Raw genomic sequence first — 25,687 nt, 5'->3', positions numbered from 1 at the left:
GCGACTCAACCTCTGCTTCGAGAGCAGTAATCATTGTCTTCTGCACAAGTTTGATATTTCCAAAATGTGTCCAACTAGTTTGCTGACTAAGCCACGTTCGCAGAAAAATAAGTTTGGAACACACCTGAGTCAGCTTGCAGATGCAACTAGGCGTAGCAGAGACTGTCGTTCTCGAACAGGACTGAGAAGAATTTCAACTTGTTATGTGTATTTCGTTCAATTTGATTACATATGATTAATCTATTTTGCGACCTAGCCAGGGGAGGTCCATGAAAAGCCTTTTTGGCTTCTGTCCTACCCCTGCATGTATTTATTTCATATATTCAATATTGTTTTAATTTATGTATACATATGCGAAGAAATAAAAAGAACTAAAAGAACTAAAGACTGTTTATCCATAGCCGATACTGTAGGGCTGATGTTAATTAGGCTTTTACCACAGTCAGTACGAACTGACAGAGGTCATATATGATTGAGAATTGATAATAAAGTTTTCTTTCATATTTCAGGGTATGTGTTCTTCTATAAGAAATCTTAAATGTGTTACACCAAAGATTTTATTTCACCATCTGTTTCCGTATAGCATTGCTGGTAGCCGGTTCTTTGTTTTTTCCACAATACCATCCCAGGTTTTCTCTGGCAACTCTGATCGAGACACCGAAGTGCGCCACCTGTTGGACCCGCTGGTAACTGCACGTTACGTCCGGTTCTGGCCGCAGACATGGAATTCTTGGATCAGCATGCGGGTGGAGGTCTTGGAGCAGTGAGTCCAATATTAGAGTTTTCTGTTCTTTCCTTGTGACTTCCCTTAAAGCGCGGTTCTGAATTAATCCGGGAAAGGGCATCTTGGGCTTCACACGTCTTTAGAAAAGACATGAAATATGGTCAGTGTTCGAGGAGGTGCAAGCAACCTCTTCGCTTCCTGAATACCCCATAGAATTCCCTAAAGAAGTAGCAAGGAAACTTGCTGAGCTATGGGTCACTAGACACTACAATGTGCCAATGACGACATTGCAAAAAGATTTTCACTGATGCACTTAACAACGAATCATTTTTGTTCTCCTCTGTAGGGACTGCACCGGTGACTAGACACAGCATGCACACTTGGAGATTTCCAAAGCTCATATCTGCTTTGCAGTTTGAAGTAAAAATCATACTCATAAATAAAGCCGACTCTTCCAGACATATAGGCTCTTTTATTGCAACATTTCTGTACAGCTGTAGCTTTACATAAACGCATTGTCTATCATATTTACATCACATGATATACAATAAAGAAGCAACATAATCCACTTGACCAAACCTTAGGCCTCACAATGTGCCCACAGAAGCATGTACAAGAATGTATTGCGGTAACAATACGCTGGATGCTGTGACTGCTGAACAACTTCGATGAGTTAACAGACTGCTAAATGAATTTCACAGATGTGTGTTATGTATTCTTTCAAATCGTACCACTACATCATTTATCACATTCCAGTTATGATACCAGGGTCACACACATCCGATTTTGGTAACTGTAAGGTTGCTCAGTGATCGCCGTCTAGTCAACCCTCTTCAAGAGGTGGCAAATATCAATGTAATTCTCACTTGAGAAATGATATCAAATGTTCTATAGTAAGTTGTGCACGAAGGCATATATCACCATATCACTTATTAGGTACCTAAATAAGAGTCGGTATGTCAGTGACAGTGAGTTCGACTGCACCAGCTTGTTCTCTAATAAGGAAACTTCGCCCTTCGTTCCTTTAAAACTATTGGCATAGATAACTCGTCTGAACGAAGACACTACTGTTTACCAACTGCTGTCGTGTTGACGTTGTGCCGTGCAATACACTGGCGTTGTTGGGAAATGACACCTCACACCTTACAATGACTGAGGAGTACAGGGGTAAGATACACCTGCCCACCATCAATGTTTCTGTGTCTTGAGGCGCTCATAACGTGACATCCCCATGTAATGACGTTCACCGATATCATCTTGACTGTGCATTTGACTCACTGAAAGACATTCCAATAATCAAACTGTGACTCTACCTGTTACCGTCGTATTTCAAATGTGAGTACATATTCTGTAGTTATGGGTCCCATCGGTACTTTCCATCAGGAACGTTCAACTTGTTCCTCGTATTTTTCCGGGCCCCAGAGGCAGGAGCAGCCCAATGTTCAATACCACCTGTGCATACGGCAATAGTTGATAAACAGCAGTCTGTGTTCAGACGAATGTTCCTTGCCAATAGTCAAAAAGGAACGAACGAGGAAATTTGGTGTCATGTTTTCTTTTCTGTGAAACAGAGTGAGACAAGGGTTTGTTTTGTAAAGAGCTGGTGTAGTCGCTCTCACGGTCGTTAACCCCGACTTAGAGGACAACTTTGTGTCAGCCTCAGAAGTTCAAAGTTCTACTAATCTCCAAGCAGATATACAGGTGCCAGTTAGTATCCACGGGCCGAGACAATCCCGGTGGGAAATGGAGATTGTTTCGGCCCATGGATCCTGCCCTCCTGCCACACCCGGTTGGAGATTACAGTTAGGCCACGTCACGTCAGGGCACACGATTCAACTTATCCAACTCATACCAAATTTAATCTTTGAAACGAGCAGGTAGTCAGAATGGGGTGAGATATGAGCTTCTTTCACAACTTCTTGACTCTTGACTGGGCTAATATTGCTTCACGTGTGGTAGTCAATGAAATGAAATGTGTTTTGGGGGTCAAAACTTTGGGCAAATTGAAGATAATGATAATGAACAATACAAAAGCCTTCATGTTCGTACTTAAAAATTACTGTGAATTCAAGTTGTCCTATAAGTTGGGGTTAATGACCGTGAGAGCGACTACACCAGCTCTTTATAAAACAAACCCTTGTCTCACTTTGTATCGGGGAAAAGGAAAGATGACACCAAATTTCCTCGTTCTTTCCTTTCAGACTATTGGCATGGAACAATCGCTTGGACAAAGACACTATTGTTTACAACCTGCTGTCGTGTTGATGTTGTGAAGTCAGGTGTACAGTTTGTATTGTTGAGAAATGACACCTTATACCTGTACGCCTCAATCAGTCAATGGTTCTATACCCTGTGACGTTGCTGTAAACTACGCATTCTTCTAACAGGGTACTATTATTTTTTCTTTCTTCATATTAGCTGCGCATTTCGGTATCTGACACTGTCCTCAGTCGGACGGAAAATTGTCTACAGTAAGGAATTTTTGGTCACGCCAAGTCACATTCTCGCCATGAGCTCGGAGAAGCTGCTTAACGTAAGCGAAGTTACCGGCCGGGCCCGCCGAGACCGACCCGGTGCGGCCCGACCGGTGACAGTGGCCGTGGCGGCCGGGGCGGTGGTGCTGGTGGCGGCGGCCCTCGTCTTCCTCGCTCATGAGGTCAAATATGTGCGAGAGAAGTCCTCTCAAGAAGTGTCTCAACTGAAAGATCAGATCCTGGCGCTGAAGGATCGTACCTTGGCCATGGAGATCAAGCAAGACACCACCGGAAGAGACAAGGAGGAAGCGTCTTCGCACAAGGAGGAAGTGACGACCCTGAAAACCCAACTGTCCTCGCACAAGGAGGAAATAACGGCCCTCAAAATCCGACTGTCGTCTCTGCAGACTCAACTAGACAGCGAACGTGCCGAAGTCTCGTCCCTCAAGACGGAGTTGCAGCAAGAGAAAGCTGGCGGGGCGTCTTTGAGAGAGAGACTTGCAGTGCTGGAAACCAAGTTCCAACTAGGATTTGGAAATGAACAAGAACCAACCTACGGAACCTCTCACGAGGTAAGGGGTTAGCATAGATTCTTTTTAGTGCTTCGATAACACCATAGCTACCGGCCTCACTGTTGACAACATCACATCATAGTGAGCTTTAGTTAAAAGTTCTTCAGTCTTTTAATATTCAGGTAGGTTATGGTATTAAACATACCAGATTTAAGATACAATGGTACAATCTCACGTTTTGGATATGTCTGTGTCAGCCTCCAATCAACTTGTAAAGCTTAAGCTTACATCAAAAGATTAACCTCTCCCTCAATTTACTCTAAAATTCACCATCGCCAGGGAAGCAATGTATTAGATCAGAACTGCAATTGTCTCATATTTTCTCGAAAACAACAATAAGTTCTGACTATATATATCATGCACATGAACACCCCGGATAATTGGGCAGGTTGGATCACCCACACCTCATGACAAGTAACTTGCCTCGGGCAAAAACTCGGACATGTCTGGTTTTTCTACTCTAGATCGCTGTACGCAGTGAACAGTGTTGATGTGTGCGGTGATGATGTGGAATAATATGGGAGCTTGTTTGCATAAACTATTTGAAAGTAGCATCATGATAATATGTGTGGTAAGTTTATACAATTAACGTTATAAGCATGAGTGGCAAGGCCGATTTAGACATGTCGAGTTAGGGAGGGGTAAAGGAGCAAAACTTGATTCCAGAGACTTAAAGAAATAACGCCTGATGGAGTCGGGAACAACATGATGAAAGTAGAATGGCGTAACTACGGTGTGCTACATGGAACCTATAAGTGCGGATGCGGAGTAAAATTTTGTACGTTATACAACAGGAGACTGACCCCGATGTGAAACCGAGTCAAGTTGGTGATGACGTCAAGCTTGGAGATCACAGCGCCCCCATGCGGCGGTCCAAGAGAGCTGCCAACACTGTCACAACGCCCTACGGCTTAGGTGGGCAGGCATGGGTTCTTTCCGATAATCATTAAATGCACCGGGAATAAAAAGACGAGTGGTCCGTGGTTAATCACAAGTAATCATGTTAGAAATATGTTGCATTTTCACGAAAAGGTTGACTATAATTGTGCCAGAGTGGAATTGACTTCCACTTGACTATATCGAATTCCGAAGAAAATTGTCATTATTGGTATTCCGTCTCGTCTGACAACATTAACTTTTAATATATGTATATGATAGTGTATTTTGTTCATGGTTAACTTAAAAGGTGCGATCATGTATTTCCTTAAAAGTAACTATAAACCTCACTGCAAATATCCCAGGTCCCTTTCGGGGTCCTGAAGGGCCGGCCGGACGAGACGGGCGGGACGGCCGTGATGGTGCTCCCGGGCCGCCTGGGCCTCCCGGGCCGGCTTGTGGATGTGGAGGGTGTGGAGGACAACCTTGCCAACAGGTAGATACGTTCTGTACTTATTATGGCATGTTAACGTGACGTGTCCTTGTGCTATCGAACCTGAGTCGGCGAGGCGAATGTTTTAGGAATATATACCACATGGGTGATGGAATAATGGATGGTATCATGACATTATGTTTATCATCAGTCATGTCACATCCTGCATGTAGCAGCCGTGCACTGCAGTACCACTAGGTATGGAGAGCGGCGCTATTCCTGATGGACACATAACTGCATCCAGTCAGTACACTACTGGCATTTGTGCCGCCAGCAAAGCTCGCCTTCATTCCCAGGAGGGCACCGGATCCTGGTGCGCTGGACAGAACAACAACCAGCAATGGCTACAGGTGAGTAGAGGCTGCAGGGTAGAGCCGTTTGCTTGCTAATCCTTGCTTGATTCTTTTTCACATACTGTAAATGCAGAAATGTTCGCGGTGGATTAATGTTCGCGGTTTTCGCGGTGACCACTTCACCGCGAACTTAAAACCACTGCGAACATTTTTCTATTATGGTATTAGACTGCAGTCTGTGGTGTTACCGCGAACTTAAATCCACCGCGAAAAATAATTTTTCCCGCTACCGCGAAATTAAATGCATTTACAGTATTCATATAAAATAATTTTCCCGTGCCATCTTCTGGAATGTTTCTTATTCTCAACGAGTGTCAATTAAGATTCTATACTTCTTAATCTTAATAATTGACCAATCACACTTAAGTCGAGATTGGCAACAATTTTAAAAGGTCTTATGCCGCTCACTTTTCCCAGGACGACGTGTTTTTTTTTCCTCTCCAGGTTGACATTGGAGCAGAGACTACTGTAGCTGGAGTTATCACCCAGGGTAGGTCCAGTAACATCTATCCACAAAGGGTGACCTCCTACAAACTACGCTTCAGCAGAGATGGAATCACTTGGTCTACATACCTGGACAAACTGGGACGTGAGAAGGTTGGTAACCGTTGTCATACATAATCAAGTTAATTACAGTATGTACGTAGTTAACGTTACAGAATTGATAAAGTTTTCTCTCGCACTTGTAGGTATGAATAGTCATTCAATCTAAAGTAAATATTGTAATTGTTCTAATTCAGTATTAGAAATTGTGTGTGTCATATTATGTCTTCCAACAACGTTGATTCTTATGTACGGTGTTTCTGATAGGCTGTTCGTTCACAATACATGTACCATCCTGATCCTAGATCTTCGCTGGCAACTCTGATCAGGACACCGAAGTGCGCCACCTGTTGGACCCGCCGGTAACTGCACGTTACGTCCGGTTCTGGCCGCAGACATGGACTGGACACATCAGCATGCGGGTGGAGGTCTTGGGGCAGTAAGTACACCACTGGAGTCTTCTCTTTCCACGTGACTTCACATAAGGTGATTTTCAATAGATCCGGGGAAGGGCATCTCAGTTGGGGCGGCACCTGTCTTTCGGTATAAAACATGAAATGGGGGTCCACTGTTCGACGAGGCGCAAGCAACCCCTTCCTGTAAAAATAAACCTTGGTACAGAAACAGTAAGGAAACTTGATGACCAATGACAAGGTGAACAACACGCAACAAAATGTGCCAGTAAAGGCATTTGAAGATTTTGACTGTGCATTAACTGATGTACAACAACAGTCATTTTTGTTCTTCTCTGTAGGGACTGCACCGGTGACTAGACACAGCATGCAGACTTGGAGATTTCCAAAGCACAGATTTGCATATAACAGGATACATAATGTACATGTATCTGCTTCGTAGTGTGAATTGAACCGCCAGTTTTCTTCTTTTAGTTATTGTGATAGTTTACAGCATTTACACCTATGATGTGTTTTCTTAAAATTGTTATCACTTTTGGTTATCATCTCAGTAAAAAAAGTAATATTGTTTTTGGTACGTTTGTTTGGCTTGGTGTTTGCAGTTATTTGAGGTGGCCTAGGTGGGTTCAGAAACAGTACATGTATCTCATGAGTCATGGCTCCACTATTAAAGAGTTACTTTACGTATTTAGGGTTACCCATTTAAAGCTTGTGACAACAATGTTCAGCCAATCTTATATTGATACAATGTCCTGGTGATTACAGCATTACACTATATATCGTAGCCGGCGTGTGTTGTGTACAGGCTTGATGAAGATGTCAAGGGTTTCATTATGTGAAGAAGAGTGACTAAATTCCTTGTTTTATTATGCTGGTGCTGCCGTCCTCAGCTACTATTAGTCTCTACCAGACTCCGGATCGCTGGAAAATCGTTAGAAATGGATCTCGTGCTGTTCCCTAGCCGGCTATAGTTCTCTGGCCGGCTTACTCCTCTATTTGTTCCATTTCTACGATTTTCCAGCGATCCGGAGTCTGGTAGAGACTAAGCTACTATACTGTATTTAGAAAATATTTTACTAATGCATGTACGCAGGAGATGATACAATATAACAATACAAATGTAACGTTAGCAACTTCATTTGTGCAGAAGTTATCAGGCATTTATACCCAGAAATAAAATTGACTGTTCCACACATATAGGCTCTTTAATTGCAAAATTTCTGTACAGCTGCAGCTTTACATAAATCCTTTGTCTATTTACATTATAATATACACAATAATTAAAGAAACAACATAATCCACCTTGACCAAACTTTGCACCTCACAACGTTCTCACAACAGCATGTACAAGCTTGTATTGTGGTGACAACACCTTTCCACTGGAGCCTGTGACCGCTGAGCGACTAACGAGTTAACAGACTGCTAACAGGTAAAGAACAAGTTAAAAAATAAATTGTAATGTTTTCCTTCAAATCATACTAAATACATCTTGTATCATACTCCAGTTATAATACTAGGGTCACACACATCCGATTTTGGTCACTGAACGGTTGCCCAGTGATCTCTGTCTAGTGGAAAGAGGCCCTAAATACTGTACACCTGTCTACATCACGGACATGTCAGTGATAGGGACAACATTAGCCCTCTTCAAGAGGTGGCGAATACCATTGTGGTTCCCACTGAGATATGACATTAAATGTGCTATACCTTGTTGTGTTCTAAGGCATATATCTTCATATCACTTATCATGCACTTGAATAAATAGTGTATGTCCATTGTACATAAACCATTGTTTTTTTTACGTCCTCTGAGTCGGTGTGTCAGTCACAGTGGGCGTGACTGCACCAGCTCAGCTTAATGTTCTCTACCAAACAAATTTCGCCGTTCTTTCCTTTCAAACTATTGGCATGGAGCAGTCGTCTGAACAAAGACACTGCTGTTAACCAACCAACTGCTGCCGTGTTGATGTTGGGAAATGACACCTCACCTGCACACCTCAAGCAATCAATGCTTCTGTATCCCGTGACGTTGCTGTTTAACTATGCATGATTCTTCCAGGGTATTCTTTTTTTTACTTCTTATTCAAGTCCCGACTGTTGAAGGGTGGAAGTGCAAAGTTGCAGCCAATAAGGAATAGCATGGGCATTTTGCAAAACAAACAAAAAAATCCGAAGCTCAAAAAAATGAACAACGGAGTTTCATGATTTTTGATATGTAGGGTAGATGTGAATGGCCATGAGAGCGACTACACCAGATCTTTACGATACACTTGTCTCACTTTGTTTCACAGAAAAGAATAGGTGACGTTTCCCCGTTCCTTCCTTTCGGACTGTTGGTGTGGAGCATTCGTCTGAACAAAGACACAGCTGTTTACCAACTGCTGCCGTGTTGACGTTGTGACGTCAAGTGCAAAGGTGGCATTGTTAGGAAATTACACCACCTGTACACCTCAACCAATCAATGCTTCTGTTCTGTACTCTGAAACGTTAACGTTGCTGTAAATTACGCATTCTTCTTACAAGGTATTTATTCTTACAGGGTGTTTTTTTCTTACTTTAAGTCCCGACTGTTGAAGGGTGGAAGTGCTCTCAGACAACAGAAAGGGACGTTATAGTTTTGTCCTTTCTCTGTTAGTCTGTTCTCGCTACAAGCTGACAATGAGCTCGGAGAAGCTGCTTAACGTAAGCGAAGTTACCGGCCGGGCCCGCCGAGACCGACCCGGCGCGGCCCGACCGGTGACGGTGGCCGTGGCGGCCGGGGCGGGGGTGCTGGTGGTGGCGGCCCTCGTCTTCCTCGCTCACGAAGTTAAGCATGTCCGTGAGAAGTCCTCCCAAGAAGTGTCTCAACTGAAAAACCAGATCCTGGCGCTGAAGGATCGTACCTTGGCCATGGAGATCCAGCAAGACGCCACTATTGGAGACAAGGAAGAAGCGTCCTCGCACAAGGAGGAAATAATGGCCCTGAAAATCCACCTGTCGTCTCTGAAGGCGGAGTTACAGCAGGAGAAAGCTTACGGGGCGTCTTTGAGGGAGAGACTGGCTGTGCTGGAAACCAAGTTCCAATTCGGGCATGCTGAGGAACACAACTTTCGAGAGGTATTTTTTGTCAGTAGCTTGCTACAACACGAAAGTAAAATCTGACAGTGCATGGCTGTAAGTTCAATGAACCGTGAATATGCTCCTGTTCAAGTCAACCCTATAACAACACTGGCTTCTTAGCATTAACATCTCGGCGTTGGGTCTATACTTTGAAAATAGAGTTTTTGTTCCACTTCTTGCAATTGTGTGTCTAAAATGCTATCAACATACAGCGGATGTAACGTGGTTTGCGGGAAATGTTTAGGCCGTTGGTTTCCTGTTTTCTTGCCTTCTTGATATGTTATAGCAATTAGGAATACTCAAGAGCCAAGACAAACAAAAAGTCTAAACCTAATACCTTTTTTTTAATAAAGGGCGAGAAGTCGAACCAAGCTGACAGTGTCCCTGAACACAACGCCACCTTGCGGAGGTACAGGCGATCCGACAACTCCGTCACGACACCTGCAGGTATGAAGGTTTTTGGCGCTTTGTTGGGACTGGACTTGAAAGTGTATGTTCATGTAACGTTCCTTATTATGTCCCTTTCCGATTCTTATTCACAGTTTTCGTGTTCTTAGACCCGAAGCTTGCTCTGTCAGTACTTGAAATACGTCTTGTGTCAAATTCACTGACCGATAGTTGTTCTGTTGTTACGTCTTCTATTGCAGTATTGGAAAAGTTTTATGTTACGTTTTCTAAAATCCCAAAGTGCTCGTCGACGTAGCCCCTTAGGTGTCTGTACGTACCTTTACTTTGTTAAAAAGTGGCGACAGGAAACGCACTGTCACCAATATCATTTTGCCGCTAATGATATAAACAGTGTAGATATAAATCGATATTCAAATTTCACAGGTCCCATTCAGGGTCCTGAGGGACCGGCCGGACGAGACGGGCGGGACGGCCGTGATGGTGTTCCCGGGCCGCCCGGGCCTCCGTGCGGATGTGGAGGGTGTGAGGAGCCGTCTTGCGAACAGGTAGGACATTTTTGTGCTTAAAAGCATTCTGTAATCATAGGTTTGCGTATTATTGAACATTGGGCGGAGTTGTTTTATGATCATTGTGACACATTGCCTTTTTAGTTTCCAAATCCAAGAAGCCAAATTGAATGTATACTGCCCCAAAACCCCTCTTTAGAGGGACTAAAATTCTGTAGTTTGTTTTGGCGTCACATTTTGGCAAACTTTGAACAGCACATGCATCGCCATCATCTGCCGTAATCAACCAGTGCTCTCTGACATATTTGTAAATATAAAGTTTGTTGTGTTAGTTTATTTAGAATGGTTTAGTCCCCCCTCACCGATGGAACAGTCGACGCATGCGGACTAGGGCTTTGGGGGTATTCCTGTATGAGACCGTCAGGGTGAATACACATTGTCATCGAGTGACCTACATCTGTGTGTGTATATATGTGATTCTTCCATAGTATAAGAGGGAGTTGGAGCTGGATTAAGATGTTGAAGAAAGAAAGATTACAGTTAATCCCAAATGTTTCTAGGGTCCACCTGGACCAGAGGGCCCGCCTGGACCAGAGGGCTCGCCTGGAGCACAGGGCTCTCTTGGTGCACAGGGACCGCCTGGACTAGAGGGCCCGCCTGGAACACAGGGCTCGCCTGGACCAGAGGGCCCGCCTGGAACACAGGGCTCGCCTGGACCAGAGGGCCCGACTGGACCAGAGGGCTCGCCTGGACCAGAGGGCTCGCCTGGAACACAGGGCTCGCCTGGACCAGAGGGCCCGCCTGGACCAGAGGGCTCGCCTGGTGCACAGGGCTCGCCTGGACCACAGGGCTCGCCTGGACCAGAGGGCTCGCCTGGACTAGAAGGCCCACCTGGAGCACAGGGCCCGCCTGGACTAGATGGCCCGCCTGGACTAGATGGCCCGCCTGGACCACCTGGAGTAAATGGATCAAGTAAGTTCCGCGCTTGTGACCACATATACGTCCTACTCTCGTACACAGCATCATGGCCTCAACACTCTTCAACATTTGTTCTGCGGTAATATTACCTGAGATATAGGGTGTACACATGTAGCTAGGAGTAGGTAGTTCTCTTAGTAGTCATAATCATGTCCATTACATGTGTTTTATCCGTCTGAAGACTTGTTACCATGGTAAGGATATTCCCCACTTTGAATGAATATTGAATGAATACTGTCTTTTTTGGACCTTCTACATTTCTCTACGTTTACTCAATCAGGCACAGATGACCACAACTACCGTGATATGCTGGCACAGAGCATCTGTACAGCGGTCACCAACAGAGTAGCATACATCTTCACCATCCGTCGGGATTGTAGTCCTAACGGGGACAGGCAGACGTGCAACGACATGTGTACCTCCCACAAAAATGTCTTCGGACAGGGAAGGTTTGTACTACAATGTTGGAATTGAATGTCGAAATGTTTATTTTTTCAATTACAAAACTACCAGTTCAGCAGACAGTGATTCTTTCCTCTTTAACTCTTTGAATGCACCAGTCCTTTTGTACACGAAATGAGTTTGCTATCAAACGTCTTTGTTTAATGGCACAGTATTATTTTGTTATAAAGTAGTGGTTCTCTGTCATCAGAATTATTAAGATAAGTCGGTGTGGCTCTGTGCGCATGTAGCATGATTGGTTGATGATAATTTCTTTTCCACAGTACCTCAGAGTGCTTTGATGCCGTGCATGTGTACGGAAATCGGCCGGTCCTTTCATCCGACCACAACACTGACACTGGAAAACTTGGCCCTGCCGCATATCGCTATCTCAACGATGGCTGTGCCCATCCCAACTGCGGGCCGAACTACTGTTGCTGTCGCGTTCGCTAGCTCTAGCATCTTCCCAAGATTAGAGAGAATATAGTCAAGATTAGAGAGAATATATGTCAAGTGAATATATATCAAACAGCACGTCTAACCAATATCTATCAAATCCAGATCTATTCAATTCTTAGGTTATGTTCTTTTGTTTCCGAAAATAATACAATAGACACTTTCAGACATGTTTCCTTTGCTGTAACCATTAATTAACAAACTTTTTATCACTTGAACCTGGAAGAATTTTTCTGAGTATTACTCAAGTTGTTTTGTAATTGCTTCTACGACTCCGAGACTTTGTCAGTTCGACGTGCTGTACAATAAACAAGAGAGAATTTTTGTATGACCATATTGTCTCTGCAAGGTTTGTGCAAATTCGTTGTGCTGCACAATAAACAATCTTAAGCCCTTGAAAGGTCATATGCTTGCCTGGAATTATTTCTACATATATGTAATTAACCCAAAGGTTCTCAACAAATGTTCGGAATAATATCTCAGGGCATCTTAATGTTTCCACTTCCTCCCGATGAAATCATAACGATAGATGTACTTAATAAAAATACATAAATACATAACATGCATGTATCATCTCAGATAGTCTAGCCATTGCAACAGAAATTGATTCAATGTAATTTCAAGTGAGCGGAAGTCAGGAATCTTGGTTTGTCTCTGCCGCACCATTCATTCCGTTGTGTGATCGCCTGTTTTTTCTGACAGTAGATCTTCGAAAGGAATATTTTCTTGCCTTTCCGACACGTCTCGATCTAGCCCAGGCTGCTGCGTTTTTCGACTTGCCTGATTTTCTTTTCTTTCATCGTGGTTTTGATGGAAGTAAATAAGTGAATGTGCTTTTCTCTTCTGCCTTTCTCTTCAGTTTGTTTGAAATGAAGTCCACAGTGAACTCTCGGACCAATCTGCCCTGTGTGTTGTGACAAGACCTCAGAACATTTAGCCATTGTGTGCCGGTGTATTTATTCAATCAGGAAAAGGTCACGTATACATGCGAGTATTTACCTGGATAGGATTAGTGAAGTGATACAGTGTTGCAATTTTCTCAGGAGGAAATTTATGGTTAAGGGCGGAAGCACACCTAATGCTGAACGGATAGGAACGAAACCTTTCACGAAACAGTTGAATCATTAGATGTGTAAAGAGAAAAAGCGTGCAATTTTCTGTAAGGCCGCCAGAAGGTGTGCGTACTAAGTACTTTAAAGCGTTTAGTAATACTGAAAGGTTTTACGTAACACCAACCAACTAATCACATCATGCATGAATATAATTGAATGCCACAGGGGTTCTAACCAATGACCTTCGACCACTGGTATTCTTCATATTAGCTGCGCATTTCGGTATCTGCCACTGCCACGCTGTCCTCGGTCGGGGGGTGAAAAATTGTCTACAGTAAGAAATTTTTGGTCACGCCAACTTATATTCTCGCAATGAGCTCGGAGAAGCTGCTTAACGTAAGCGAAGTTACCGGCCGGGCCCGCCGAGACCGACCCGGCGCGGCCCGACCGGTGACGGTGGCCGTGGCTGCCGGGGCGGGGGTGCTGGTGGTGGCGGCCCTCGTCTTCCTCGCTCACGAAGTTAAGCATGTCCGTGAGAACTCCGCTCAACTGAAAGACCAGATCCTGACGCTGAAGGATCGCACCTTGGCCATGGAGATCAAGCAAGACGCCGCTACTGGAAACAAGGAAGAGGCGTCCTGTCACAAGGAGGAAATGACGGCCTTGAAAATCCAACTGTCGTCTGTGCAGACTCAATTAGACAGCGAACGTGCTGAGGTCTCGTCTCTCAAGACGGAGTTGCAGCAAGAGAAAGCTGACGGGGCGTCTTTGAGGGAGAGACTGGCTGTGCTGGAAACCAAGTTCCAACTCGGATTTGGAAATGAACAAGAAGCAACCTACGGAACCTCTCACGAGGTAAGGGGTTAGCATAGATTCTTCTCAGAACTTCGATAGCACTCCCCGCCTCCCTGTTGACAGCATTACATCATAGTGAGCTTTAGTTAACAGTTCTTCAGTCTTTTTATATTCAGACCAGTTTATGGTGTTAAACATACTAGATTTAAGCTACAATGGTACAATCTCACGTTTTGGACATGTCTGTGTCAGCCTCCAATCAACTTGTAAAGCTTAAGCTTACATTAAATGATTAACCTCTCCCTCACTTTACGCTAAATTTCACCATCGCCAGGAAAGCAATGTGATAGCGTTCAGAACTGCAATTGTCTCATATTTTCTCGAAAACAACAATAAGTTCTGACTCTATATATATATCATGCACATGAACACCACGGATAATTGGGCAGGTTGGATCACCCACACCTCATGATAGGTAACCTGCCTCGGGCAAAAACTCGGACATGTCTGGTTTTTCTACTTTAGATAGCTGTACGCAGTGAACAGTGTTGATGTGTGCGGTGATGATGTGGAATAATAGGGGAGAAGGTTTACATAAACTGTCTGAAAGTAGCATCATGATAATTTGTGTGGCATTTAGACAGTTATAAGCATGAGTGGCAAGGCCGACTTAGACTTGTCGAGTTAGGGAGGGGTAAAAGAGCAAAACTTTATTCCAGAGACTTAACAAAATAACGCGTGATGGAGTCGGGAACAACATGGAGAAAGTAGAATGGCGTATCTACAGTGTGCTTTATAGAACCTATAAGTGCGGATGCGGAGTAAAATTTTGAATATTTTACAACAGAAGACTGACCCCGATGTGAAACCGAGTCAAGTTGGTGATGACGTCAAGCTTGGAGATCACAGCGCCCCCATGCGGCGGTCCAAGAGAGCGGCCAACACAATCACAACACCCTACGGCTTAGGTAGGCAGGCATGGGTTCTTTCCTATAAACTTTGAACGCACCAGGAATAAATAGACGTTGGTCGGTGGTTACTTCACATGTAACCTTTAATGGTCACTAGTCTGTTCCATTTTCGCGAGAAAGTTGACTACAATAGTGCCAGGGTGGAAATTGTCCTTATTGTTATTCCGTCTCGTCTGACACCATTATAAAATTATGCTACTAGTATATGATAGTGCATTTTGTGATCATGTATTTTTGTTAAGTAACTATAAACCTCAATGCAATTGTCACAGGTGCCTTCCGTGGTCCTGAGGGACCGGCCGGACGAGACGGGCGGGACGGCCGTGATGGTGTTCCCGGTCCGCCCGGGCCTCCCGGTCCGGCTGGTGGATGTGGAAGGTGTGGAGGACAATCCTGTCTGGTGCGTACAGTACTGTAGTTATTGTCATATAGCAATGTGACCTGTTCTTGTGCTAATCAGCTTCAGCTTGAGGCGAACAAATTTTTTGGGAATCGATATTATCCGTAAACTTACATCAATCTACATGGAACTTAGACATAGGCAAGCTTTAGACATAGTGTTGGCTAGTAACCTTTGTTTAACAGTTTGACATGACAGAGACATGTGTAGCTGTTGTACTGGGGTCTTGGGCAATGGGTAATGGATGTCGCACCGTATGGGGCAATGGATATTGAATGACGTGACCTTTACCACCAGTAAATACATGTTACACCCTGTATATAGCAGCAGTGCACTGCAGTACCACTGGGTATGGAGAGCGGCGCTATTCCTGATGGCCACATTACGGCATCCAGTCAGGTCAATGCTGGCAGTTGTGCCGCCAGCAAAGCTCGCCTTCATTCCCAGGTGGGCGCCGGAGCCTGGTGTGCACAATTCAACAACCAGCTGTGGCTACAGGTAAGTAGAGGCTGCAGGGTGTAGGTTATACTTTTTTATCATATCAAATCATTTTTGTCCTGTGTCATGCACATCTTCTGGCATGTTTTTGCATCCTCATCATCATAATACAAGTACTAGCACACCCTTCTTGTTTCTCCTCCACTTTCTTCTATCCAGTGCTCGCTTTCTCGCTCCCTCCCAGGCGTAACCTAGCTCCGCCGACAGCCACTTGTTTGATATTTGTTGACGCAGATTCATGCAGTTATCTATTTTTATTTTAGCATTTTCTAATTATTTGTGTTCCCTTTGTGGTTTTTTGAAAAACATAAAAAAGCAGAAGATATGGGTTCAAATGTCAGCATGGACATTCTCCAATTTAAGTTTCAAAGTTGACCAATCACACTTAAATCATGCAACTACGGACGGCATATTGAACACCGCAGGCGTTTTGTACCGCTGACGCTTCTCAGTGTTAACTGTTACGTGTTTTTCCTGTCCAGATTGACGTGGGAGCAGAGACTACTGTAGCTGGAGTTGTCACACAGGGTAGGTCCAGTGACACTTTTCAACAATGGGTGACCTCCTACAAACTACGCTTCAGCAGAGACGGAACCACGTGGTCTACATACCTGGACAAACTGGGACGTGAGAAGGTTGGTATTATAAATCATTGTCTTCTGCACAAGTTTGATGTTTCCAAGAATTTTTTAATGTTTTCAATAAATTTTGCTGACTAGTCAACTTTTGCAGAAAAAGACATTTGCAACAGACCTGAGACAGCTTACAGATGTAACTGATGCCGCGTAGCAGAGACTGTCATTCTAAAAGAGGACTAATAAGCTATAGCCGATACTGTAGGGCTGATGTTAACTAGGATTTTACCATAGTTGACATGAACTGACAGAAGTCATATATGATTTTTTTTCCAGATTAGATAGAGTTTCTTCTTATATTTCAGGGTATGTAGATGTACGTGTTCTTCTTTAGTCTAATAAATCAATTATGTGTTACTGCAAAGATTTTCCCATTCGTTTCCGTGTAGCATTGCTGGTAGCCGGTTCATTGTTATTGTTTTTCTTTTCAAAATATCATCCCAGCTTTTCTCTGGCAACTTTGATCGAGACACAGAAGTGCGCCACCTGTTGGACCCGCCGGTAACTGCACGTTACGTCCGGTTCTGGCCGCAGACATGGCATCATCTCGTCAGCATGCGGGTGGAGGTCTTGGGGCAGTAAGTACACTACTGGAGTCTTCTGTTCTTTCCCTGCGACTTCCATTAAAACGGTTTTGAATTAATTCGGAGAAGGGCATCTTGGGCTGCACACGTCTTTCGAAAAGACATGAAATACTGTCCGTGTTCGAGGAGGTGCAAGCAACCATTTCTGAATACCCTGAAACAGAAACAACAAAGAAACTTGCTGACCTATGGGTCACTAGGCACTACAAGATGAGCAACACGACACAATGTGTCATTAAGGCATTGAAACAAGATTTCCACTGTGCATTCTGTAATGTTAATAACAACAAATCGTTTTGATAACAACAAATTATTATTTTTTGTTCTCTGTAGGGACTGCACCAGTGACTAGACACAGCATGCAGACTTGGAGATTTCTAAAGCACAGATTTTCACATAACAGGATACATAATGTATCTGCTTCGCAGTTTGAAGTGAAACACGTTTTCTTATTTTACTTATTGTGATAGTTCACACCTATGATGTGTTTTCTTAAAATTGTTATCACCTGATTATCATCTCAGTAAAAATTGCAATATTGTTCTTGGTATGTTTGTTTGGCTTGGTGTTTGCAGTTATTTGAGGTGGCCTAGCTGGGTTCAGAAACTGTACATGTATCTCATGAGTCATGACTACACTGAGAGTTACTTGACGTATTTAGGGTTACCCATTTAAAGCTTGTGACAACAATGTTCAGCCTATTTTATATTAATACCATGTCCTGGTGATTACAGCATTACACTTTTATACCGTATAGCCGGTGTGTACTGTGTACTGGCTTCATGAAGATGTCAATGGCTTCATGATGCTAAGAAGGATTACTAAAGTCCTTGTTTTTTGTATGCTGGTGTTGCTGTCCTTAGTTACTACACTGTCAGTAGAGAAATCTTGACTTATGCATGTACACAAGGAGATGATACGTTAGCTACTTTGTTTGTGCTGAAGTCATCAGGCATTTATAGTCAGAAATAAAGCAGACTCTTCCACACACATAGGCTCTTTTATTGCAACATTTCTATACAGCTGTAGCTTTACATAAATTCATTGTCTATTTATATTATAATGTACACAATAAAGAAACGACATAATCCGCCTTGACCAAACCTTATACCTCACAATGTGCTCACAGCAGCATGTACAAGCTAATACCCGTGTCACATTATCCACGATCTTCGGGCGTATCGCTGGAAGGTCGGCCATATTTAAGATCGACAGAGGGTCGCGCGTATTTTTCACCTGAAAACCGTCCCTGTCACATATAACATCCATTATCATAATACCGCCACTAGTCATAATACCGCCAAATAAATCAGCGATGAATTTAAGGAGATCTACTAGCGCAACAACAGTAAGTTCCGAGGTATGCACACTTCAGACATCCATGTGCTCAACACATTTTTGAATAGGCTTCAATAACGATGCATTCCAAGACAATAAGGCCAAACGTTTTCAGTTCTTTTTCGGGGCAGGCGAACTCGTCGTGGGACGAACACATTGTCACGTTCAGCGCCGGATTTGTAAATAATAATCACACGTGCACATGGCACAAGACGACTATGATTCAACAGTAATCTTGAATTTATGTTGGTGACCTACAACTCGTGTAAAAGTGTGACGAACCGTTGCATGATAGCCCGCACTACGGCTGAACGGGCAAAATTGAACGTGCGCGCGCCATTTTCCCGCCATTTTTATATCTACGCAAGCAGTAAAGTTTTACGTCATAGCGGTTGTGACGGACCAAAATTAAATGAAAATTCTTGTCAGTATACGTCCGTTTTCTCATGACTTTTTGTATGCCTATGCAGGTTTACGTTTTATGCAATTACTAACAGAAAAGGAAGGAACAACAGAGGATGTATAAACTAAGGTACAAACCGGCAGTTAATTGTGCCGTGTTTCTTCCTGGCGGTATTTTTAACCCCCTCCAAACCACGCGTCCGTTCCCCGTGCAATTCCGCGGTGTGTTACAATTACGATATTACGCTTTCAGCAGGACAAGAGAGACAAAAAAAGATACACAGAAGAAGTGGCAAAGGTAAGCTGTAAGAGCAACATGTAACTGGAGAAAATGATGCGTTGATAATTTGTCAAATCGGTACGGCTAGAAAGAACCTAGAAATATTGTCGTAAACGTGGCGGTATTATGATAATGGATATTAAGCCATACTTCGTACCTTGTACAATTGTTATGCAATAAAGTTATTATTATAAGCGAGGCTCGGGCGATTGTCGCAGACTCGTCGTCTGATCGATTTTCGCGCAATGTGCACGTGACAGGGGTATAACATCACCTTTCCACTGGAGGCTGTGACCGCTGAGCGACTGATGAGTTAACAGACTGCTCAATGAATTTCACAGCCTGATGATAACAGATTTAAAATAAAAAAACTTTGTGTGTTATGTTTTCTTTCTAATCATACTAAATACATCTTGTATCATAGTCCAGTTGTAATACCAGGGTCACACGCATCCGATTTTGGTCACGGTACGGTTGCTCAGTGATCTCTATCTAGTGGAAAGAGGGCCTAAATGATACTAAATGACACCTGTTTACATCATGGACATGTCGTGATAGGGACAACATTAGCCCTCTTCAAGAGGTGGCGAATATCATTGTGGTTCTCACTGAGATATGACATTAAATGTGCTATACTTTGTGTTCTAAGGCACATATCTTCATATCACTTATCATACACTTGAATAAATAGTGTAACTGCCCATTGCACATAAACCATTGTTCTTTACACGCGACAACAATTTGGCCGATAAATTACAACTGCTACGAAAAAGTCAAGATTACTGTGGATATTTGTCCTATAAAAAGTTATATGAGTCGGTGTGTCGGTCACAGATTAATGTTCTCTACCAAACAAATTTCACCGTTATTTCCTTTCAAACTATTGGCATGGAACACTCGTCTGAACAAAGACACTGTTGCTTACCAACTGCTGCCGTGTTGATGCTGGGCCTCACCTGCACACCTCACCTGCACACCTCAACCAATCAATGCTTCTGTGTCCCGTGACGTTGCTAAAAACTACAGGGTATTTTTTCATACTTCTGACTGTACATGTTGAAAGGTACAAGTGCACAGTTGTAGCTAATAAGGAATAGCAGGGACATTGTTTCTAAAAAGAAAAAAATCCAAAGCGGATAACTCAAGATATGAATTAAGACGTTTCATAATTTTTGATATGTAGGGCCGATGTGAATGGCCATGAGCGCGACTACACCAGATTTTTACAAAACAAACACTTTGTTTCGCGGAAGAGAAAAGGTGACACCACGTTTCCTTGTTCTTTCCTTTCAAAACTATTGGCATGGAACATTCGTCTGAACAAAGACACTACTGTTAACCAACTACTGTCGTGTTGATGTTGGGCAATGACACCTCACCTGCACACCTCAACCAATCACTGCTTCTGTACCCTGTGACGTTACTGTAAACTACGCACTTATAATACAGGGTATTTTTTCTTACTTCTTATTCAAGTACCGGCTGTTGAAGGGTGGAAGTGCAAAATTGCAGCTAACAAGGAGTAACAGGGAATTTCTAAAAAAAGCGGATAACTCAAGTAAGGAATAATAACGGAGTTTCATGATTTTGATATGTAGGGCCGATGTGAATGACCATGAGAGCGACTACATCAGCTCTTTACGAAACACTTGTCTGACTTTGTTTCGCAGAAGAGGAAAGATGACACCACGTTTCCTTGTTCTTTCCTTTCAAAACTATTGACTTGGAGCATTCGTCAGAACAAAGACACTGCTGTAACCAACTACTGCCGTGTTGACGTTTTTGACGCACAGGTGCCATTGTTGGGAAATGACATCTCACCTGCCCACGTCAATCAATCAATGCTTCTGTATCCTATTACGTTGTTGTAAACTACGCATTCTTCTTACAGGGTATTTTTTCTTACTTGAAGTCCCGACCGTTGAAGGGTAGAAGTGCTCTCGGGCAACAGATCTAGAAAGTGACGTTATAAATTTGTCCTTACTTTGTCTGTTCTCGCTACAAGCTGATAATGAGCTCGGAGAAGGCTGCATACGTTGTCGAAGCTGCCGGCCGGGCCCGCCGAGACCGACCCGGCGCGGCCCGAATGGTGACGGTGGCCGTGGCGGTGGGGGCGGGGGTGCTGGTGGTGGCGGCCCTCGTCTTCCTCTTTCATGAGGTAAAGCATGTCCGTGAAAACTCCGCTCAACTGAAAGACCAGATCCTGACGCTGAAGGATCGTACCTTGGCCATGGAGATCAAACAAGACACCGCTGCCAAAGACAACCAGGAAGTGACGGCCCTGAAAATCCAACTGTCGTCTCTGAAGACGGAGTTACAGCAGGAGAAAGCTGACGGCGCATCTTTGAGGGAGCGGCTGGCTGTGTTGGAGACCAAGTTCCAACTCGGGCATGCTGAGGAACACAGCTTTGGGAACTTTCGAGAGGTATGATATTTTAACAGTAGCTTGCTCATGTTCCTATAGCACCGGAGAAAATTCTTAGCGTACGTACATGGCTCTAAGTTCAATAAAGGGTGAATATGTTCCTGTCCCAACCCTATAACAATAATGCGTCAATGGAGTCACCGTGTTATCAAAAATATCTAAGCTAAACCAACTTCATCCTATGCAAGGTAACAGTTACTAATGATCAAGCAACTGGATAAAATTTGGAAACGGCCAGACGTCTCGGGTAGCATTCGCTACCTTCCGTCGGTGTCTTGAATGAACTTTACTTATCTTACTAGCTGCATGTATAACTTTCATAAATGTAACTTTCTTTATGTCTAAGGACGAGAAGCCGAACCAAGCTGACAGTGTCTCTGAACACAACGGCACCTTGCGGAGGTACAGGCGCTCCGACAACTCAGTCACGACACCTGCCGGTATGTCTGTTAGCTGAGTTTTGTTTGACTTAACGTAGATGCGCGTGAAATAGAGAGGATTGTGTTTGTTGGTGTAATATTGTCCTATTGTGATATTTCTTCTTTTAGTACTAATTTTCCACGCCGTTAAATGCTAAAGTATTTGTCTAACCTTTGCTTTATTTGCGTCAAAGTCACTTAGAAATAGATTTCTGACTGATATTTGTGAATCCTGAATACTGTTTTCCAGGGTCTTCACAGGTCACCTCTTAGGTCTAGGCCCAAATCTAGTATAGTGCTAGCATAACTTTTAATTAAATCCCCAGTCGAAGGGGCTTTCGATCGTTTGGTGCCCTGTCTGGCATTTATTTGTTTATGGTACGTTCTATATTGGATAAATGCCAAAATTTCTGTAACCCGGTGGCTGTGCCTGTACTTTTTCTGATGAATAACTTAACCACATTTCTATCCGAGCTGGCAATGACATTAACTGTACACGATCACTTCAACTGTTACAGGCCTCTTTCGAGGTCCCGAAGGACCGGCCGGACGAGACGGGCGGGACGGCCGTGATGGTGCTCCCGGGCCGCCCGGGCCTCCCGGTCCATCTGGCGGATGTGGAGGGTGTGGAGGACAATCCTGCCCACAGGTAAGGTGTGTTCTGTAGTTATTTTTGCAGAATACCGTGATGTGTTCTTGTGCTATCGAACTTCAGGCGAACATTTTTAGGAAGCCGTAAATTTACATCCAGCTTAACTTTGGACAACTTTGTACCGTATGGGCAAAGGATAGTGGGTACGGCAACATGCATATGTCATCCTGTATATAGAAGCCGTGCACTGCAGTACCACTAGGTATGGAGAGCGGCGCTATTCCTGATGGCCACATCACTGCATCCAGTCAGTACAATACTGGCAGTTGTGCCACCAGCAAAGGTCGCCTTCATTCTCAGGAGGGCGCCGGAGCCTGGTGTTCTGCACAGAACAACAACCAGCAGTGGCTACAGGTAAGTAGAGCCTGCAGGGTGTAGATTATATCTTTTTATCATATCAAGTCATTTTTGTCCTGGGTCATCCACATCTTCTGGCATGTTTTTTGCATCCTCATCCTCATATTAAATACAAGTACCAGCACACCCTTCTCCTCCTCCTCTTCACAGCAAATTCATCTGGCATCATCCCGCCACTTTCCTCTATCCAGTGCTCGCTTGCTCGCTCCCTCCCAGGCGTAACAGCCACTTGTTTGATATTTGTTGATGCAGATTCATGCAGTTATCTATTTTATTTTAGCATTTTCTAATTATTTGTGTTCCCTTTGTGTTTTTTTTTAACATAAAAAAGCAGAAGATAAGGGTTCAAATGTCAGCATGGACATTCTCCAATTTAAGTTTCATGGTTGACCAATCACACTTAAATCATGAAACTATGTACGACATATTCAACTCCGCAGGCATTTTGTACCGCTGGCGTTTCTCAGTGTTTTTCCTGTCCAGGTTGACGTGGGAGCAGAGACTACTGTAGCTGGAGTTATCACCCAGGGTAGGGCTGGTGCAGATCAGTGGGTGACCTCCTACAAACTGCGCTTCAGCAGAGACGGAAGCACGTGGTCTACATACCTGGATAACCTGGGACGTGATAGGGTCGGTAACCATTGTCTTCTGCACAAGTTTGATATTTCCAAGGATTTTTTTATGTTTCCAATAAATTTTGCTGACTAGGCCACTTTGCAGAAAAAGACATTTGTAACAGACATGTTACAGATGTGACTGATGCAGCGTAGCAGAGACTGTCATTCTCGAATATTACTAATAATCTATAGCCGATACTGTATGGCTGATGTTAACTAGGATTTTACCATAGTTGATATGAACTGACAGAAGTCATATAGGATTTTTTTCCAGATTAGATAAAGTTTTTTTCTGATATTTCAGGGTATGTAGATGTACGTGTTCTTAGGCTTCTTTAGTCTAATAAATCATTTATGTGTTACTGCAAGATTTTACCATCTGTTTCCATGTAGCATTGCTGCTAGCCGGCTCCAATGTTTTTTTTCTTCAAAATATCATCCCAGGTTTTCTCTGGCAACTTTGATCGAGACACCGAAGTGCGCCACCTGTTGGAGCCGCCGGTAACTGCACGTTACGTCCGGTTCTGGCCACAGGCATGGAACTCTCACCTCAGTATGCGGGTGGAGGTCTTGGGACAGTAAGTACACTATTGAAGTCTTCTCTTCTTTCCGTGTGACTTCCATTAAGCCGGTTTTGAATTAATTCGGAGAAGGGTATCTTGGGCTACACACGTCTCTCGAAAAGACATGAAATACTGTCCGTGTTCGAGGAGGTGCAAGCAACCCTTTCTGAATACCCTGAAACGGAAACAGCAAGGAAACTTGCTGACCTATGGCTCACTACAAGATGAGCAACACGACACAATGTGCCAGTAAATGCATTGAAGTAAGATTTTCACTGCACATTCACTGATGCACTTAACAAATCATTTTTGTTCTCCTCTGTAGGGACTGCCCCGGTGACTAGACACAGCATGCAGACTTGGAGATTTCCAAAGCACAGATTTGCACACAACAGGATACACATGTATCTGCTTCACAGTTTTAAGTGAAAGACCAATTTTGGCTTTTACTTATGGTTATAGTTATTATTAGATTATCATCTCGGTAAAAATAGTAATATTGTTTTTGGTCTGTTTGTTTGGCTTGGTGTTTGCAGTTAATTGTGGTGGCCTAGGTGGGTTCAAAAACAGTACATGTATGTCATGAGTCATGGCTACACTGAGAGTTACTTGATGCATTTAGGGTTACCGATTTAAAGCTTGTGACAACAATGTTCAGCCTATTTTATATTGATACAATGTCCTAATGATTACAGCATTACATTTTTATATTGTAGCCGACGTGTATTGTGTAGTGCTTGATGAAAATGTCAATGGCTTCATGATGTAAAGAAGAATGACTACATTCCTTGTTTTTCTATGCTGGTGTTGCTGTCCTTTGTTACTACACTGCCTTTAGTCGTGGAGAAATTTTGACTAATGTTTGCAAACAAGGAGATGATAAAATACAAATGTAGCTATTTCATTTGTGCACTCAGAACCTATCGGGCATTTATATCCAGAAATAAAGCAGGCTGTTCCACATAAATATGGACTCTTTTATTGCAACATTTCTGTACACCTTAAAATGACTGCGGGAGTACAGGTGTAAGATACACCTGACCCCAGCGCCCCCTCCCCCATCAATGTTTTTGTAGCTTGTGACATCGATAACGTGACATCTCCATGCAACGACGTTCACCAACTGATGTCATCTTGCTATAAACTGCTGTGTACTTGACTTAGTGAAAGACATTCCAGAAATCCAACTGTGACTCTACCTGTCACCATCGTTTTTCAAATGTGACTATATGTTCTGTAGTTATGAGTTCCATCTGCACACCATCTCACTTTCCATCAAGAACGTTCAACTTGTTCCTCGTTATTTCCGGCCCCAGTGGCAGGAGCAGCCCAATGTTCAATGCCACATGTGCATACGGCAGCAG

General features: G+C 43.5%; 1 protein-coding gene across 8 annotated transcripts in view; it reads left to right on the top strand.

The window, feature by feature from the left end:
- LOC118413827 (adipocyte enhancer-binding protein 1-like) overlaps nucleotides 1-25,290 on the top strand; it is a 53,640-nt gene extending 28,350 nt beyond the window's left edge. For 2 of the 8 annotated variants that reach the window (XM_035817388.1, XM_035817386.1), the window contains exon 7: nucleotides 6,790-7,365. In XM_035817388.1, the coding sequence (XP_035673281.1) occupies nucleotides 6,790-6,808 (19 nt within the window). In that variant the 3' untranslated portion in view covers nucleotides 6,809-7,365. Of the gene's footprint in view, nucleotides 1-3,186; nucleotides 3,771-4,564; nucleotides 4,686-5,011; nucleotides 5,143-5,312; nucleotides 5,490-5,936; nucleotides 6,090-6,340; nucleotides 6,475-6,789; nucleotides 7,367-17,603; nucleotides 18,261-21,154; nucleotides 21,716-22,061; nucleotides 22,156-22,652; nucleotides 22,784-22,963; nucleotides 23,141-23,626; nucleotides 23,774-24,204; nucleotides 24,339-24,648 lie in introns of those variants that run through there. The other 6 variants (XM_035817385.1, XM_035817384.1, XM_035817394.1 and 3 more) reach the window with 6 other exon arrangements.
- The last annotated feature ends 397 nt before the right edge of the window (nucleotides 25,291-25,687 follow it).

The sequence above is a fragment of the Branchiostoma floridae genome, chromosome 4 (assembly GCF_000003815.2).
Source record: "Branchiostoma floridae strain S238N-H82 chromosome 4, Bfl_VNyyK, whole genome shotgun sequence".
Lineage (NCBI taxonomy): Eukaryota > Metazoa > Chordata > Leptocardii > Amphioxiformes > Branchiostomatidae > Branchiostoma > Branchiostoma floridae.
Note: the sequence above shows the minus strand (reverse complement) of the source record. Positions and strands in the feature narration are given on the sequence as shown.